At 40.9% G+C, this 20212-nt stretch overlaps 1 protein-coding gene across 1 annotated transcript in view; it reads right to left on the reverse strand.

Moving 5' to 3' along the window:
* LOC121614372 (neurexin-1a-like) overlaps positions 1 to 20212 on the reverse strand; it is a 247551-nt gene that overhangs the window by 109128 nt on the left and 118211 nt on the right. The window contains 1 exon segment of the mRNA XM_041948203.1: positions 17915 to 18034. Within this exon segment, the coding sequence (XP_041804137.1) occupies positions 17915 to 18034 (120 nt within the window).

Consider the following 20212-nt stretch of genomic DNA (forward strand, 5'->3'; position numbering starts at 1 on the left):
AGCCAGCTTACTACAGTATGTCCTCAAGAGCAAACTTTTACGCGGACTCAAAATGAGATCTTAATATGCAAAGCTATATCATATTCAGGTAAATAAAAGTGTAATGTGTGCACATTGCATTTTTTTTCTAACTTTGCACGGGGTATTTAGTGGAAATGCTGCGTTAGTATGCAGCATCTGAAGTTAATGACATCAGCAGTGAGGTGATACCTTTATCAAGCTTATCATTAGTTACTTGTTCATTTGTGCCCCCAAGTGGTGAAACTGCAAAGTGCACAAAAGGTCTGCAGGTTTATCACAAAGCCAGCAGCCTATGTTTGACGTTTCGAGTGCAACAGAAGATCATTAACATTCAGAGAGATTAAACAATAGAAATATTGCTAAAAGCCTCGTCGCTGCATCATGTTATGCCAGATACTTGCTGAAAGAAGACAATCAGTTGTGATGTCATACGCTGCTTTGGTTCTGATCAATTCCTATAAGATCGCCTCTACCAGAATACCTGCAAGCCTTCAGCAGGTTGCTCTTTGCTCCTGTCATTCTCCATGACAAATTGGCTAACCGAAGTATGAGAAGAAGAAAAACACAGGCCGTGCATACAGCTTCGGGGAAAACATTCACAACTAAATTCCCTCTGCCTGCACTGAAGCAAACACCTGGGACCACGACCTAAACTAATTTCAGCACAGTTACAGATCTCATCAGCTTTAACCAGATGATTGTAGCGTGTTGGCCACAAAATGAGAAAATCCTCTTCCACAACTAAACTTTCATCAGTAAAGAGTTTTTTGATTTCCCATTGTGTTCCGACTCTTGTTCCTGTTAGTGAGATGTCTTCTTGACAGAGAGCCAAAAACAGCTCGTCTTTGTTTCCACTTAAGACCCAAAGGATTGCGCAAGTCTCTGATGTATGTGCTGCTTTGAGCACATTGCCCCTTTTTGGATCTACATTTCTCTGTTTTCCTTTGATTCTTTTTAAGGTAAAAAAAAATAAAATAAAAAGGAAAGCCATGGAGAGTTATCTGAAAAGCAAAAGGGTAAAAAAAAAGGGAGAAATCTGTTGGAAAGTGTGGCTGAATCCCCCCCCTCCCCCTCCGGCCTAAGTGATCAGTGAGAGGAGAAATTGGTCTTGGGTGTAATAGTCCCTCGGAGAGCAAAGGAGTATAAAAGGACAAGAGCAGTCTCTGTTACTCACTTATGAGTGCAACCACAGTGCACGGAGCTGATGAGATGATTTTTGGAGGAGTGGAGGAAGAGTGGCGGGAGAGCAGCAGATGGGTGGCCTAAGAGTACCTGACCCGACTGGAGCAAGGCCTTTAAATCAGTTAAAGGGCCATCAGGCAACACTTAATCACACATGGAGAGATCCTTTAGAGAGGAATGGGCACTTTGACAGCATTGTTTCTCCTCCTCAAGTGCCACTATGATGTTTACTGTAGCCATTACAAGAAAATATATCGAACGATGTGTTTGTTGAATTACTGAAACTGAGGATTACAGCAGTTTAGACATTGTTTCTGAATCAGGTGCAGTTCAGTGTATCGGACGCGACTGCTGGCTCAGATCAGATCAAGCATTCGTCCCAAGCCGTGCGTGAGCCAGGTATACCTGTTGTGTGCCGGAGTGACACATCTGCGTCTGGCACAGCCACACGTGTCCCTATGAATGAGAGCCTTTATCCCAGGGGGGAGGTGTTCTGTACACCGGTAGGGAGAAGTGAGCGCAGTGTATTAAAGGCTGGGAAAGATTGCTGGGAAAGTCTGCTGATCTTCATGACATTTTTATCTGATCAACTGGGAAATGTAAAGGTTGTCAGACTCAGTTCTCCTCGTGATATAAGGCAGCAGCGAGGGACCGAAGGAGCAGCCGACTGTGATTGGTCACAATTCTAATTTCTAGTTTGATGCACACAAGACACAGTGACATAAATACGCAACGCTAATATTGCCCGTCATACTTTGACATACAATATTAAACCTGAGCTCTTTACACAACCGGGAGTATTCTTTGGATATCAAACATGTCGTTACTCATCCAAACATGATTCACAAACGCTACAGAGAGAGACAGAGAGGCACACAATGCACTGATGCTAATGTGTACAAGTACAGGAATAGAAACAGAGTGCCATCTTAGTCATCCGGAGATGTGACACGATAAGAACAGACAGATACAGGGAGTTGACACTCAATACAAACACACGAGCTGTACAGTATTTCAACACAGAGGGATGCCAGAGTGTCAATACTGTTTGCGTTTGCAGAGAATGTAACATCAGGGTGCCTGTGTGTTAGGGCTGTGCCATATGACCAAAATCTCAAATCCTGATATGGGTACATTAATATCCAGATGATACATACCATAATGTAGCATATTTTCTGTAAATCCAATGGACAAATGGACCACATGGAAAGGACTCTTTATTACATTTTGAATTATATTTGAGTATTTTTTGCTTTTTCATTTGAACCTTTGTTCCAATTTTCAATTAAGCAATTAAGTCTGGTCCTCGTCAGACTTTACACATGCAAACTTCGTCCATGTGACAGAAGCAGCCCCTCTTGTAGGTACGAGCTCCTCGTTTCGTCTTGTTTGGAATTGCCCCATTCTGCGTCACGCTCACTCTCCTCCACGTCTGTTTGTCATGCAAATTCTCTGACTGCATCCGTGCCGTGCGGAGAAACACAAAGCGTCATCCAAATGATGAAAAATATTGCCGTGAAGAGTGTGATTTGGGATACAGCGGAATAAACAATAGAGCATAATATGAAACGACAGGCGTTTTTCACACGATATATATTGTAATATCGACAGTCCTACTGTCTGTCAGATCATTCTATTGTATCAGAGTGAGTGAGGCACAACCACCATTCCACAAATATGTGACGCTGTGTAAAATGTAAATAAAAACAGAATGCAATCATTTGCAAAAGAATTGTGTTTGGCGACAGCGGTTTTGGAAGCGTTCCTGAGCCGATGTATTAACATCCTTTATACAAACATGTGTTTCTCATCCTCGCTTGTGAACGACTGAGCCTTTCCAGGATGCCCCTTTCATATCCATTCACGATACTATCACCTGTTACCAATGAACCTGTTCACCTGTGGAATGATCCAAACAGGTGTTTTTGGAACGTTCCACAACTTTCCCATCCCATAAAATTCAGAATAAGCAAATATTCATAAAAATCAATGAAGCTGATAAGGTAAAACATTAAATGTATGGCCTTTATATTGTTTTCAACTGAGTATAAGTCAAAAAGGATTAGCAAATGATCACACTCTGTCGTCTTTGTTTTACACAGTGTCCCACCTTATTTGGAATTACACTTGTAAACTCTGACCTCCTCAAGTGAAAACAGCAGTGACTTGCTGGTTTTCAATTTGTTTGCACCTCAGCATCTCTGGCTGGCTCTCATCCTGCAGAGCCCTGTAGCTTAAGGTTTAAATTATCACCACAGCCATGACTACCCTCATCATTAAGTGATTAACTCGCTCATATATATATATATAAATATACATTATCTCTCATGCATGTGCTGCCATCACACACTCAATGATTATTATATCAAAGAAATAGAGCATACATGCGTGCACTGTAAACTAAGGAAAATCAGCTGCATAAACATCAAATGTCAGTTTATGTAAAATTCAGCAACCCTTATGCACCGCATAGAAATTTGTGCTGCACACACTGTTCATTATGCAAGCTGTGAAGACTACATAAATAACACCACTCAAGCTGATAAAACAGCCCACTAATAGGAAATAATGCACAGTTAGTGTTGTAAAATCAAATCAGCAAATGGCACTGCATGGTGGTGTAATGGAATGACTTCATTTCCACTTAGGGCAAAACAAAGAAACCAAAACTCCACATCAATTCTCATTCCTCTTTACTCTGATTTAGTCTCAAATTCCTGAAAAATTCTAATTAATCCAATGGAGCTACTGAAAGAAGTTTAAAAGAGCTCATTTAAAAAACACTGTTTTGATACTGTTCATACTGAAAGTTATTTGGTTGGGTTTTTCGTATTTACATACTGCAGTACTTTTATTTGGTTTCAGGGAGCGCCGCGGCACTATCTCGTGTTGCACAGGAATCGAGTTTTACGTATGTAGCTGTAAACCATTCACAATGATGCAGAATTTGCTCTGCACAACAATTCATCATCATAAAAGTGCAGTGACATGGTTATAGTCACATAATGATACCGTCTTCCCTTCTCCTGTTTAGTGTAAACACACATGCACATATACACGGATACCAGCATGCACTCATGTACACACGGCACACAGCACCCTCTTCCATTACCACGGCTGGAGCAGGCCCAAACTACATATATGGAAGATAAACAGATGTTTGTTTTTTTCATTGCAAACTGAGCTGTTTGTATAGCCAATAGGCTCCTTTTGCTCCTTTTGCTCCTTTCACTCGTTGGATTCTGCTGGCGAGGGATGCTTTGGAATCCGGCCGACGTGACGAACAGTTTTTTTTCCTAATGCATAAACGATGCCGCAACAGTGATATTCATTTCCATAAATCAATTTAAATACACATTAAGAACAAGCACAGAGGAAGCAACATTCAGAAATCCTTGTACCTAAGAGCAAATAAAGGTTGTTTGTGTCTGTGTGTGTGTGTGTGTGTGTGTGTGTGTGTGTGTGTGTGTGCATGGGCGTATGTACATGCACTTACATGTGCGTCGGTGAGAAGGTGTGTGTATGTGGGACGATGATGTGTCTGCAAATGCATAAACCAAATCCTCGCTGTCAGTGAGAGAGATAGGGGTCACAGGTCGGCAGCTTTCCGGAGGCTTTCTCTCTATCTCCTCTGACAGTTCCCAAGATGCAGTGGGCCACCGGGGCACTGTGTCTGTCTCTGTCTGTCTGTCTTTTCTGAAATCCGTCCAAAGTGGATCAGTTCCCTTCTCAGAGTGCATCATTCTGAACAGGTCAAGGACGGACTGTGCCTCCCTTCAGGAGCCCACAGTTTCTTTGTTAACGAGCCGCTCTGTCGCGCTACAACTAACTGGGACAACGAAGAGGTTTAATAAGACACAAAAAAAGGCTTTTTCTGAATGAAAAAGTATTTATAAACAATCTGCTTCCACTCCTTTCAAATGCCTCTTTTATTCTTTTGAATGAAGTCAGTTCCTTTTGGAATTAAAACTACAAAATAAAGCATAAGAAAAAAAAAAAAGTCTCTTCTACTGTATAATCATTTTTTCTGTGGTTTTTGAAAACATTACCAAAAACGTAGCTCTTTAAACAAAAGTTGATGACCAGTGGTCAAGTGAAGATCCTTCTGCATGCAGTTGTATAATGAAAGATCCTTCCTACATAAAGTTTAATCAATGGACACAACTACTACTGCTACTCTGTTTCAAGTGTGCTTCATTCAAAGTGCACTTAAAACATACTGAACATCAACTGTGTGACATGTGTCATGCATTTCAAGTGTCTCTCACCGTGTATCTTTCAGCCCTATCTCTGTTTTGAATCATTAAAGTACCAGGAAATTGTTGAAGCATCAGGTGAATGAGATGAACCTTCACAGACGAATAAGTGGGTTGTACGGTCTCCTGTGGCTCTCACCTTTATGGCACACTACGCAGAAGTTGTACTTCACACGAGCGTCACAATCAAAGCAGTTCTGTTAGAAATACAAGGCACTGAAGATTGAGAAGAGGCACTGTGCTGCCGCCTTGAAACAGAAGGTAAAGCTGTGCTGGGGAAACTTTTCTGCTCCCGTGGAAGGAACAGAGCTGAGGAGGCTGATACTTCTGACCACGTTGCGGCATGTGAGAGTGGAGCAAGGAAGAGAAGCGCAGCCGAACAAGGCCTGCTGCATGGTAAGGAAGCACAGAGGGCGAGCTTTGGATCGGCAGTTGGGATCACAGGAGGGAATAGTTATCAAATCCAAATCCTGTTTTGAACTGTGTTTGAACAGCTGACAGGAGGGGAGAAAGCTGTTGACAAGAAACAGTTCAGGAGCTGGGAAGAGGAACACATTCTTCTTGGTTGGCTGGTCATACCAACCAAGGGCAAGATGAAACAACTGCTCTGTATTGTAAGTTGATAGTCATCTTTGCCTCTTGACTCTGATTCAGAGGCAAAGGCAGCCTGTTGCCACTGTCTCCAAAGACATCAACAGCACCGAGACAATGTGACCACAATCCAAGAACCCACTGGCTATCCTCTACTGACGATTTAGGCTTTGGGGGCGTCCATTGTAGCCGGTGGAGATCTGGATAACGGCTATCTGGCCAACACTTCCATTTCCACGCACCGACCACTTACGACTCGACAACAACTAGACTCTTCAGCTAATCTCTATAAGCAGATTTCTGCATGTGAATGTAGATAAGTACAAAAAGAGATAATAAAAAGCTTGAACAGACTGTTCACCTGCATGCAACCAAAGCCCACTCAAATGTGATTGGCTAATACTACTAATGCTAATAATACTGAAACAAGATCACTTCCAATACCAAAATCTTGTCCCTTGCCTACAAATTCTGTATTCACATGCAGATATCTGTTTATAGAAATGAGCGTGACCATTGCTTTTAGAAGTCCCAACAGCCAGCACCAGTGATGATATGCTTAGCTGCCAGATGAATGTAGCAGGCTATATGGGGATCCGACATTGCGATGTGTGATGTGTGTGTCACAAAGTTTGCGTATGACAGTTGTTTATACATCCTGCAACAGATGGAGTTTTGGCAGTGTAACTGGCCAGACTGGTAAAAAGCACATGAAAAATGACTTGTGTGGCTTCACAGTGACGAGTCGTCAGGACCGTAGGTTCGATGTCTATCAATTAAATCCTAACTAAAGTCCAGCAAATATTCCTTATTCACATTCACGATGCCATTAACTGCACTCGGACAAGTTTGTCATGTGGTAAAACCAAAATTATTCAGTGCAAATACTTGAGCCAAGAAAGGTTGTGGGGACAAGACATGCTTACATTTTTCTCTGTGATATTGCATGCAAAAAAATCCAGCAGAAAGACGAGCAGGACCAGTGCTGACCCTGACAGGGTATGCAGATCCATTCATGTTTCAGTGAAGGCTTAGTATATTAATTGCCAAAGGGATTAAGGCACAGCATGCAATGTATATCCAGTAAAAGTGTGTCACATATAGTACAGAATGAGTGAGGTCTGTCTGCATACACCACCATTGCAGGCTTCATTGCATTAATTTCCAGAGATTCTCATGCACACAAGGATCTCTTGTAGGAATGACCAGCCTGTCTAAAGTATCTTTTTAGCTGATTAAGCACGCAGGCAGTGGTGGAAGAAGTTTTCAGATGATCTACTGAAGTAATAGTACTAATACCCCACTGTGAAAATCCTTCACTACAAGTAAAAGTCCTGCGTTCAAAACCTTACTTAAGTAAAAGTATTATCAGCAGAATATGCTTAAAGGATCAAAAGTTAAAGTACTAGCACGGTGAAATGGCCCCTGTCAGTGTTTTGCATATATGATGTTTTTGGATTAATATTACTGCTCCATTACTGTGTGTGTTGCATTTTACTGCTATAGTTGCATTAAATTCAACTATTTTATCTACTGTTGGCTAGATTAATCTACAGCCATGTGTCATATTCTACAAGATCACTGTCTATTTGTAGCATAACTGTTCTGTGAGAACCATGTAGCAGTAAAAAGTCTCCTTTTCATGAGATCAGAAAAACAGCCTGTTTTCATCTTTGTGACAGTGCATTTTCCAGTTAATCCAAGAAGATATTTAAATTGTTTACTCAGATTAAAGATCCAGTGTGCACGATTTAGGGTGACCTATTGGCAGAAGAGTAATATCAGTATTTATCAATCTGCAACCTTACTGCTAGATGCCACTAAATCTTACACACTGGAACTGGAAAAAGGCAATCTGCAAAGTAACTAGTAACTAAAGCTGAAATGTAAAAAGCACAACATTTACCTCTGCTATGTGGCAGAGTAGAAGTACAAAGTAGCATAAAATTTAATACTCAAATAAAGCACCTCTACTTTGTACTCAAGTACAGTATTTGAGTAAATGTATTTATTCCATGAGAGTAAACACGTTTCCTCTCACATCTCTATTGCTGGGACTGACTTTGCTTAAGGCAGTGAGAGATCTGTATGTGCTCTCCATCCTCGTTGGCTGCAGATGAGAGGGGATTTGAATCGTGCCACCACTGAAATCTGTCCTTCATACATAAAAACTTTAGAAGTTAGTTGAGTTCAAGGACAATTCAGACGGATAAGTTCTATTGACCTCCCCGTGATGCAGAAAGAGAGGAGAGTTTGCATTGTCTCAGCCCTTTGTGCATATTGTTAATATTACTTGGAGCACACGGCAACGCTCAGAAATACTAAACAGCTGTTTGTTTGCAATGGAGACCGACTGGCAAGCCCCTCTTGAAACAGGATCTTTCTTTACAAGTTTATCTCGACGCTTCTGTGGCGATACTGCAGGCGTAGTTCACGGCCTGTAGTGCATTGCATCAATAAATAAGAAAGTGTTTATGGGTAGGAAAAGTTTGTCTTTCAAGCATGTCTCCAGGTTTGTCTTGCCTTTCTTAATTTGAAACTTAACTACTGGAAAACAACGCAATGTGGCATCTGGGTATGAAACAGGATGTGTGGCATGTTAGGAAATGAAATAAAAGGCCAGTTTTTCAAAAGCTCAGTCAGTTTGCTATCGTGTGTGTCCTTGAGTTTCTTTGAAGATAAATTGTACAACAACAAAAGAGAAAGTTCATCAATTTTCCTCTTCATCTCATTGCTGGCAAGCACGCTGCTGGAGCTCTTCTCCCAAGAAGTACGACAACATCTGCTGTGCAGCCAAGTGCCCTAAAATGACGTATGTATATGTTTGACGTGGCAAAGCCCTCTAGAGGGCGTGGCAATTGCGACAGGAGCAAATGAGGAAGTCAGCTGACAGTATTACAAAGTCCAGGTAAGGAGGAGTGCAGGATGATGGATGGGTGAAACCACAATGCTTCCCGAATCTTAACAAATTACCTTTTTTAGCCCAAGGCATGATCTTTGCTTCAACCTAAACCAACATTAACCACAGCACTGGGCACAAACAAATGATGTCACTGTGCCAATAGCAGCGTCGGATCAGTCATTCTAGAGAAAACACTGGGTTTAATTTGAAGGACATGCTGACGGTGATATAAAGTATTCTCTCTGGTGTGTGTGCTTGCATGATTTTTACTGGCCAACAGTGTGTGCTGCTGGATGAAGTTAGACTGCGCTGCTCAAAAAGGAGGGCCATAACTTCTGTGCCGCACTATAGTGAGGCAAAAAATGAGCCGTCTGGAACAGGACCCCCTGTGGAGCCAACACAGTGGTCTCATTGAAATGGAAAAGAAGCCTGCTGCAGTGCCATTGTTGGTAGCGTTTATCATGCTAAACGCTGACACCGAAAGCAGCACTGCGGTATGTACACTCCGACACACGTAGGGTCACATCTTACACCCTCCCATTACCTCTGTTTAGCAGGTTTAGCAGACTCTGACTGCATAATTAATGACATTCAGTCGTACTCATCACGTGGCACGTGGTCAACATGTCAGTGTCACTGCAGGAGCTGGTGCAGCAGAATCCGTTCATCTAACTCTAAGTCTGTGGTCACAGTTGGAGCTCTCTAATGCACCTACCTCTTGCTCACAGGTCCTTGAAGACATAATAGGTTTGTCATTAAGCCAACAGTGATGGAGAACCAGTGAAGCACTTTGCCTCACCTAGAACTAAAGTAAGCATGCAAAAATATTAGCCAAGAATGGAATGCCAGAAGGAAACGATACCTCCAAGCCGGTAAGTAACATAATTATAGGTGTTGCTGTGATGGTGGTATTGCTGAAATGTGAAAATATGAAAGAACGACAAGGCACTCAAGAAGTACACCTATCCCAGGCATGTATTTGCCTTTTAAGCTTCATATGCTCAGCAGGTAAGAGGTATGATTTCCAGAAGTAAAGCTTGGCCAGCTAAAATATACATGACTCTTTCAATTAGCACTTGCATTTAGAGTAATTTATTGAGATCTGTTTCATTCCTGTCATATACTATATCTATATCTCTGTTTGTCTGCCTCTGCTCATGCTGCTACTGTAATGTTAACTCTGACATAGCTTTGCATTTGAATATCAATATTCATATATTTTTTCTACCTAAAGTGACCAGACAATCCACTGATTCTTGTGTTCCTCTCATTGGGAGTATACTTTTTTGTGCCATGAGTTTTGATTACAATGTCCATCAGTATCTCAATTTGCAATTCACTGAGTTGAAAATCAAATTTTCTCTTCAATTAAATGACTTCTGACTGTGAAATCATTCATAGAATGTCAACAGAAGCAATCAAAAGTTTTTAAATAGTAAAGTAGAAGCAAGCAATCTTGTTTTTTTAGGGATGTTTTAGATTCTTGGCACAGTTCTCCCCGGTGTCATGTTCAATAATGTGTGTTTATGAGAGAGGGGACTATTCACAGTGTCAGTGCATCACCCAGCAGGGTAGTTCAGCAGATACTCTGTCTTCTAGTCAACACTTTAATTAGTATGGCATTATGGAGAAACAGCAGCTTCTTATTTCCTGTCAACATGCCCCTCCAGGCTTCCAATTAATAAAAACCACCTCAAAGATTAGGTTCCCACCACTGCACTGCAATGAGCTCGAGATGAGATTCTGATTACAGCAGAGATCACAATGTAGACAACTAAATGTGCGTAACGCTGGTGCTCAACTCTGATATGACCACATACAGAACTGTTCACTGACACAAAAAATAACCCAGAAACTCTTGTAATAGACAAAAGTAAAAGAAGAGCTCTCCCCAGCTGGCACACCAGAGCTCTATCACACAATATGAACAATCCGACATATGTCAGACATTGCTTCTCCTCCATACTAATGTGTGCCAGCATGAACCTACATCATATAATAAGCAAGTGTCATGCCATATGTCAACTATGAAGTCATCTGTATGTGTGTGTAAGTCCAATTCATGAGATTTCAGTATTCTACCATGCTAGCTAAAAGGTATTAGGGATTCTACACCACTTCCTGCAGAGATCTCACTGCTTGGGCAAGGTTACAGACATGTTACAGCATCCACGTTGGGAGGAAAGGAGACCTGGTTTCCATGCCAACAGCCTTCACCCAAATATGGCCACCACTTCCTGGAAGAGAGACCCCAATCAGCATGAGGAATTGTTTAAAAATAACAGGCCAGGTAGTGACCACTGGTATTGAGCCAGAGGTGGAGGTGGAGGAGGAGGAACAAAAGACGAAACAATAAAGCCTCTTTCAATAGCTCAGGAATGATAAAAATCTTGCGGAACGGTCCAACTCAGTGTCCATCTGGAAGAGCAAACAGCAGCTATGGAGTGTGTGTGAAAAGAAGTGCAGAGCCACATTCTACTATACAGCTTCAGGCACTGACACAGACTGTACAAGCGTGAAAGTGGATTTAGACATAGCATAAAGCTTCTAATAAATCACTGATTTCAAACAGGTTTCTGCCTTTTGTGGCAGAGGAGGCTGTGATAAATACTAGGTCAAAATATGATTCTATCTTAAAATATAAGGGTGGTAATATTATACATTTCTCTTATTGTCAACAAATCCCATAAAAACACCGGAACCATGAATGTGTCCGTCCATCTCTTGACTGATCTTGCAAATATAGTTGTGTATTTTTTCAAAAGGCTTAGTAATTTCCCAAAACAGCCGGACACTGCATTTTTGTTGAAGACATAACTGGAACAGTAAACAGTGCATTGCTTGGGACTATTTCCGATGTGGAACAATACATATTTGGTGCTCTAGCGGGTATTGTGTTTGAAGGATTGACTCAAACTACAGTGTGTGCTCGTGGTACTGAAGAAACACGTGAGCCAGTGCAATAGCATGGCTCACCGATGACGTTAAATCTAAATAAAAATCTAATAATAAAAATAGCTTATGGACAACAATTGAGCCTCAGTGCGCACAGTATTATGCTACTTCAAGCAATGGACACAGTTTGGATTCAATAGTCAGATCAGTTCATTGGTAGTCTGGTCTTTTCCTGGGAGAATATCTCTAGACTTATCATTTAAGACCATTATATGAAAATATTATATCCACAACTACTCTTACAGTCCATTGATTATATGATGCATGTGAACATGTACAGTAAATGTGACATTAATCTTGTATTTGTATTTTCTGTCAGTAAATAAATGTATAATTTTAAGGGTGACGTCTGAACATGGTCTAGTCATCTGATTGTACATTTGGGACGCTTTCAGCTGCCTTACAACAGATCATTTAAAGCTTTACATCTGACGCATTATAATTCTTGTAAGCATGTGTGCACATTTGGGGGAATGGCAACTGAAGTGAATGCAAAGAAGCACTTAAGACTGCTTCTCTCATATCTTGGGGCACAATGGCCGCTCAAAGCTAGGCCAAGCTTTCAATACACACTGAAAACCCAAACTTTTTCAGACCCATAGACTTGTTTCACTGAGCTGCATTAAAAGAGGGCCACATCCAGGGCAAAGAGGACATTACTTCCATGTGACAGCAGCCTGTTTACTCCAGTGCCTCTCGTCCCCTTGGCCTCACTATTGGACTGGGTGTCCCCTTGTATTGATTGAAACCAAACTAAGTGGTCTAATCCTCGCATGCCACCACAGAGGAATGGGACAACACTGTCTGCTGCACTTCCTGTGCGTGTGTGTGCGCGTGTGTGTGCGCGTGTGTGTGCGCGTGTGTGTGTGAGTGTGCCTGTATGTGTGATTATCAGCATGATAAATCTGGAGGATGGTGAAACACAAGTGACCTATTTCATATGAAAAGAAAATTCTAGGAACATGCATGAAGATTTACATTAGGCTAAACTGGAGCAAATAATTGTTAATTCTATATGCTATTCTTTAAACATCTGACTACACAAATGAAGACGGCGGAGAATTGGACCAGATGCGTTGCTTCTTACAACACATAATTGTCAGAGACATCCAACCCTCTGGGGATTGGTTGTCTATATTCTCTGAGCTTTCTTAGCTTTCTCAGATTCTGAGCTTCTAGTGTTTTTTTTTTTTTTTTTTTTAATATTTAGTTGAACTCTTGCTTTTGTGGACTGATGCAACAAATGTGTCAGTGTGTGGGTTCCTCTGTGTTGTAGCTGTCTTTAGACGACATGGAGAGGAGTCACGCAACAGAAGCATGGGCTTCTTTTACTTTCTTCTGCTTGTGCTTAAGAAATATCAGACCAATGTCTATTGCTGATCACATAGTAGGCACCAAGCCTGGAGGCCAGATGGACTATTCGCAAGGTACAAAGACACAAGAATGAACATTGACTCAGACCCATTAGAAATCAAATGAGAGGGGTGCGTCCTTGCCCCTTAGGCAGAGACAATGGAGACTAGACCTCCATTGTTGATACAATATTGACATGGCACTAATAGCTCTGGCTATAAGACGAGGCGGAGGAGCAACCAGGCGAGACAAAATTGCGTGAAGGCCAGGCATACCCCTCACTGTAGCCTCTCCACGACCCACTTTAGCTCAACAGCAAACACCATTCTGTTTGTCTCTGTACATTACCCTCAGATGCTTGACCACTGCGGGCAAACTCCCTCAGGAGGTCTAGACTGGAGTTTAAGTCCCACGAACACACGCACACACACAAACCAGGCCAGCTTCTGAATGAAAACCAGAACCCCAGTGGACATTACAGAGAGAGGAGGATGCAATATGGCGATATTAGCTCATACTCTAAGCTTAGAAGAAGGCAGTGGTAATGTTCTGCTTTTGGCTGATGACCATCGTCGGTCTACGCTTGCAGAACAGCGCTGATGACTTCACCGCACACACACACATACACGCAGTCTGTGCCTACTGTCTGAGTCACTGAATGAAATGTGTTCCACATGCCATTTTATTCCTACTGGCATCAAAAACAGCTTGTAGTGACGAGACCAAATGCATGCTTAACACCATTCACAACCGTCATAATTCATTTCACATGCACAATGATCTGAGAGAAATTTGATTCATCTTGGCCAGGCTTGTTTTTTTTTTCCTTCTTCTTCCTCCTAGTTCCACTGACTGTAGGTATCCAGTGAGGATAATTGCTTCTATAAATAAAACGTCCACAGTTTGTTGAAAAAAAAAAAAAAAAGCACTGGCACATCACTGGTGTGAAGTGTTTGGGAGATGATGAAGAGAAGATGAGAAGATTGTTTTTATATCTATGTCATCATCTCGCCAATCACTCTGAAGTGAGAGGTGCAGCGCTGCTCTGAAAAGTTAAAATACTTTTATCATAAAACACTCACGGCACAGCTGAGAACTGGTGCGTTTCTCGGAAAAATGAAGCTCCAGCGCGGTGGAGACATGCAACACATACACGCTGTGCTTATTGTAGACTGCTGATGAAAGGGAGACGTACTTACAAAAAGCAACCGCATGCACAGAAAACTGCCAAAAACATGAGCTATGGCAGTGCTCCCGCGAAAGGGTGGGCCATATGAGAAAAAGTAGACACTTGACGATCTCACTGATGTCTTCCTCTCTCAGACTGCATGTTAGTCTGCATCCCCCACGGGACCGAGCTGCTAGAAAGCCATGTGTGTCTGGCCACAACTTGCAATGCAGTGATTTAAAGGACTTGCCACGCGACTGTTATGTTCAATTTCCCAAACACTTCACTTCACTTGTTTAAAGAATGATGCCAAGTCACTGACACCCCGTTTCTCTCTGCGCAGCTACAAACATCATGGGAAGACAATATTTATGCCAAAACTAAATTTTTGCTATTTCTTTGGACAGAGTATACAGTCATTCTCAGTTGATTGTACACCATCAAATACAAATCAGAATTTGGGAAAATGCCACTAAAGATGAATACACTGCATTTCAGATGACATGCCCTTATTCATTTTCTGTTTATAACAATTATAATGCTTATGCTTAGGTTCAAAGTATTTTAAAATATATGTGCAAACATTTCTGAATCAGAATTTATCATTTCTGCTCAGAATCATACATTATGTACTTTTCTGTTCTTACGAAACTATGCATTTATTGTTCTTCTACTGTGTAACATACATATTTATCTACTTTTCCATTGTGCAAAACACTGTACTTAATTATCCATACCTTTACCATGTGCAATTTTCAAAAAACTCCATTGGCAATATTATTCTTTATAGTCCTTTTGTATATAATGCACATATATATGTTGATTTTAATTTTGTATTTTTTTTATTCTCTTCTACGTCTCCTTTTTTATTCCTGCTACTCTTGCTTGCTGTCTGTAACACCATTATATCCCCAGCAGGGGATTAATAAAGTTATATCTTATCTTATCTTATCTTATCTTATCTTACAGATATACTGGTCTCAGAGCTGCTGCCTGTCTTTAATTTGTTTTCAGTCTCAAAGTAGATAAGTGTTTCCTCATATAATAACGTCAACTGTGTTAAATTATTCAAATTAATTTAACTGCAAGTCACATTCACAACCTGCACTACAGCGGAGTCTGGTGATTACGTATAAACAACAGAAAAAACTGAAGCCTAACGGTGAATTTACAGGCAACTGCACACAACTATCAAAACACAGTGTTCTCGTCAAAATGATTTACATTTTGAATTTACATGAGCTGAACAATGAGATGGTATTCTACGATCAGACATGATGTTAGTTCCCTTGTGATTTGTGACTGACAGCTGTACAATGCCTCCTGGCTGTGCATGTTACGGGGCCAGGGGTTGTGAAACGGAGCTTTTCTCCTTGTGAGAAGGCAGGGTGCCCAGACTACCCGCTAGAGAAAAACATGGAAATGCAGTGAGCTCGCCATGCAAGTTGCTTTCTCGGGGACCCATTGCTCTGTTGCAAATTGCCTGCATTTCAGCTTATGCAAATACACCCGGTAAAAAGTGATATTTTCCTCAAAGATGCTTCTCTCGCTCTTTTGCCGCTCCCCCCTCCTCTATCCCCATGACAATCCATCAACACAGATAAAACCCAACCATCTCCAGCTTCATTCTTCCTACTCATAGATTTTCCTTGGCAGAGTGAGGGTGTCTTGCATCACTATTCTGAGGACTGGTTCAGTTCATCTATAGTGAAAGAGATTTCTTGGAAAGCATGTTTTGGTGGTTACATATTGCATCCCTTGGGCCTACACATTGACCCGTCCTATTGTTTTGTCAGGTCAGCAGGAATAATGAGACAAGCTACAGTAACTACACTCAGCAGGTACAGCACTTTTGCTCTGATATAATACATGCACACATGTCCTATGAGCCGCTCTGCTCCCACTGCTGTAAATGAGCTCTATGGGCCCGCCAAGGATGAATATGTATGAAGGGAAGAAAGAAAAAAAGTTCCAAACGGCATTTCTTCTCTCTTTAACGCACATGGAAGGTTCATGAGGAGTTCGCCATCAGAAATATCCCTGAACACCTGCAGCACAGCCCTATTCCTCTGTTGATCTGAGCAAGGTCTAAGGAATGAAAGAGCGAGTGAAACGAGCAGAGGAGGGCTTGGATCAGGACGAGCTACACTCAAGCTCACATCTCTGGACAGAAGAATCCTTTTAGTGTTATCATAGGCAGCAGATATGTTCAGGGTATGAGACTGCACGGGAATCTATTAACACTTTCTGTTGATAACAAAAGATGGGGTCTTATCAAGCTGGTAGAAGTGACACAGAATGCATTAACATTTATGGTGCTCTCTCCTCTGCTTTTGTGTCATCTCCAGAGTGCCCACTCTGTTCTTTTCTCCTTAATGCAGTTCAGCACTTTGCCCATTCACCATTTACTGTGTGAACCGCTGCAGAAGAAAATAATGACCAAACAAAATCCCTCGTGCATGTTTTGCATAAGGAAGTGGCTGATTTTCTAGAGGTGGGGCAGACATTACCCTAGTTCTCTCGAAAGCTAAACATTAATGAGCATGCAGTCCCTTAAACTAACTGCCAATTTAACTGCCTTTAAGAGAGATTAATATCACACAACTTTCAAATTGTGAGGTTCAGAAGTAAGTTTGAATGATTATGTTGTGTATTAGGTTGTAATCGGTCAATGCAATACTCAACAGCATGTATTCTAGCAAAATTCTAATATAATAAGTGTGTTTTGGTCTTGCTTTTTTTTTTTTGCTTGATTGACTTGCTGTTGATGTTTTATTTAGCAGAACACAATGTTTGTTGCTCCCTCTAGTGGTACATCTCTCAAACTTTAATGAGCCTTCACTGAACTGTCAGCCAGGCGTCTCAAATGTAAAAGTCTCTGCTCCACAGAGTCGCAACTGCTCTCGACTCCCTCAGTGAAGACAACATACAGTATGTTCAAAGCAGCGCAACACTGAAACAAGCATTTGCCTCAAGATTCATCCTAACTGACCAAGTTACAACATATCAGTCCCCAGTTAGAGTACACAGCACAGTGTGGGGCCTTTACTTAGTTCAGTTGGGCAGTTTACAAAAGCAAATATCTCACATTTCTGGACAAAAATACAGCATGCAGACAGGAAACAATAATGAGCTGGAATACGTAGTCTGTGTGAAAGCACAGGATAAAAATGGGCTTGCTGTTGATGCTAACACCCACCTTTTAACGTCTGACGCCAAGATTTTCCTGGATGCATTTAATTATCTTAACAGATGGACTGAATAATGCATCTATTGCTGTGAGATGCGCAAGAGGCATGTCATTTTTAAATCATTTGTTGGGACTTGAATGAAATGAAAAGACCCATCATCTTATTTTATGCAGGGGCCACACAAAGTTTAGCAGAAGTTATGTTTTACAATTGACTTGTCAGACTCATATGAAATAAAAAATAGAGAAGAGCTGTGTGGATTTCAAGAGATAAAAACCAGGAAGTGGAGTCCTACCATCATTACACAGCGGTCCCCCAAATGTCGTCATGCTGCAGTCACAACTGAAGCCCTCCCACTGCTGAAGACACACACCCTGGTTGGCACACGAGTCTTCTTGGCACGTCGTGCTGGGGCCTGAATATGGAGATAAATAACAACTTGGTGAGAAGACTTTTATAACAACAAGCAGCACAGTCTGCAGATTGACTCTGCAGTGAAATGAAATGTCACGCACAACATACAGACAATAGGCTTCTGCAAATAGAAGCATACACAGAACAAACATACATATGCTATGCAAACACTCTTGTATTATTTCTGAAAATACTGTTACAAATTTCCAGATTGTGGCCTGAACCCTCAATGAATTTAGCTGTATTTAGTAAACAAGCACAAGAAAAACCTCACAAGTACAAAAACAGCATTAAAAAAGGCATTTGAATAAGTATAAACACTTGGATTAAAATGCCATTGGTGATTTCCATATTTTATTTTAGATTCTATGTTTAAGACTTGCAGAGTACAGAATATTATGTGTGCATGAGGCCTCCATCTACATCTGGTTTCTATACAGTAAAGCAGCATATCATTAAGCTGTGTCTAGATCTGATGTGGCTTGATTATTGTTATACCACTGAGTGAAACGGTTCTACGGTATAGAGCACACACTGTAATTCAGCTCTCCTTTCCCTCTCCAAACTGTCACTCATCTCAGCCATCTGGGAAGACGGTTTGTGCGATCAGTTGCAATCTATCTTCAGCGCATCTTTCCCACCTGTGTTAAACACTGTCTGATTGCAGTCTGATCATCCACAGCGCATGTTATTACCAGCTGCCAATGGGGTCACGGGACGATGACACGCAGGGGCCTGAGTGATCCACGTGCTTTTAAATAGCGATAGTGCTTAGAGGCCAATTTAGAGGCAAAGTGTTAAATCTTCATGCTTGTACATCTACTATTTCCATCATTCCACTAGCGAATGAGGCCGTCAGTCGTTGCGTCAGTCAGTATGCGGCAGGTATTACAGATGTAAGACCTGGCTGTCCGTTTGTTTGACAGTGATGCTGAGTTAGCTCAGTTAATGGAGAAATGTTAGTGGAATGGCAAGGGTTAACATGGATGAACGTGTTTTATGACATTTTTAATAAGTATTCACAAGTTTGTGATATTTTAGTTGTGGAATTGTTTTGGTTTTAGATTATTGCAAAGTCTGGCTGCTTTTGTCTGTCAATTATTATAGGTTATTATCGACATCTGGATATCTGAACCACGTTTATGACACAAGAACATCATATAATCTGAAGAATGACACATATGCATGCATGCTGCACTCCCCTTTACAGCCATGATTATGGCATGATTATGGTGTGGAACACATCTACCTTTTTAATAGTCATTAACATTGCAATATGTGTTTATTTTATTGTGTATTTATTTAGTCTTGGGGGGGTCACAGCTGCTGAATACAGTCGGTGTTTTTCTGAAGAAAGTGTAGCCACAGTAGCTGCCGTTCAGCCTCAGAGTAGCTATGGTAACTGCTTAATAGTTAAAGTTTTGCTGCAGCCCTTTCAAGGCCGAAAAACGCAAAAAGTATTTTTAAGTGTTAAGTATTATTATGAGTATGATTACACATGTCTGAAATGCATTTAAATACATATTCAGTTCAACTGCATCTAACTACATATTATACTAATGATTCCACTGCTTCTGAAATCTTTCATGTAATAATGTGCCTAATGTTTCCTATATGTAATATCTAATTTGACCTGACTTGACTTAGGAGTCAAGTAACCAATAAGACAACAGATGAATAATAGTGTACTTATAAAATTTAGTTTTATTTTTAAGAGGAGTTCCTTTTTCTGTAATGCTTTCTGATTTATATGCAAGGCATGAAGTAGAGAATAATCAAATTACTTAATTTCAAATATATGTTAATTAAAAATTATGTGACTGTTAAATTTTAATAGGCTGAAGCCTGCTGCTCAATGTAGTTCCTACTTACAAAGTGGTAATAATAGAGTGCCAGGCTATAACAGGAATGTGGCACTGGTCGACATGGGACTTATAACAATGATTCATTTCATATAAAACAAAAAACGACTGAACTTTTTTGTTCAAACCTCAATTTTCTAAATAGGAAATTCATGCAACATTGTTCTTGAGACCATGATAAGTCATGCATATGTTACCCTTACATGTGCAGTCTAAGGACACGAAAGAAAAAAACAACGGAACCACAACAAAAACCAAAGCTATGTCCAATAAAAACAACATACAAAATGTGAGTGCAAATCAAAACGTGAGCCCCA

Source organism: Chelmon rostratus, chromosome 11 (assembly GCF_017976325.1).
Source record: "Chelmon rostratus isolate fCheRos1 chromosome 11, fCheRos1.pri, whole genome shotgun sequence".
NCBI lineage: Eukaryota > Metazoa > Chordata > Actinopteri > Chaetodontiformes > Chaetodontidae > Chelmon > Chelmon rostratus.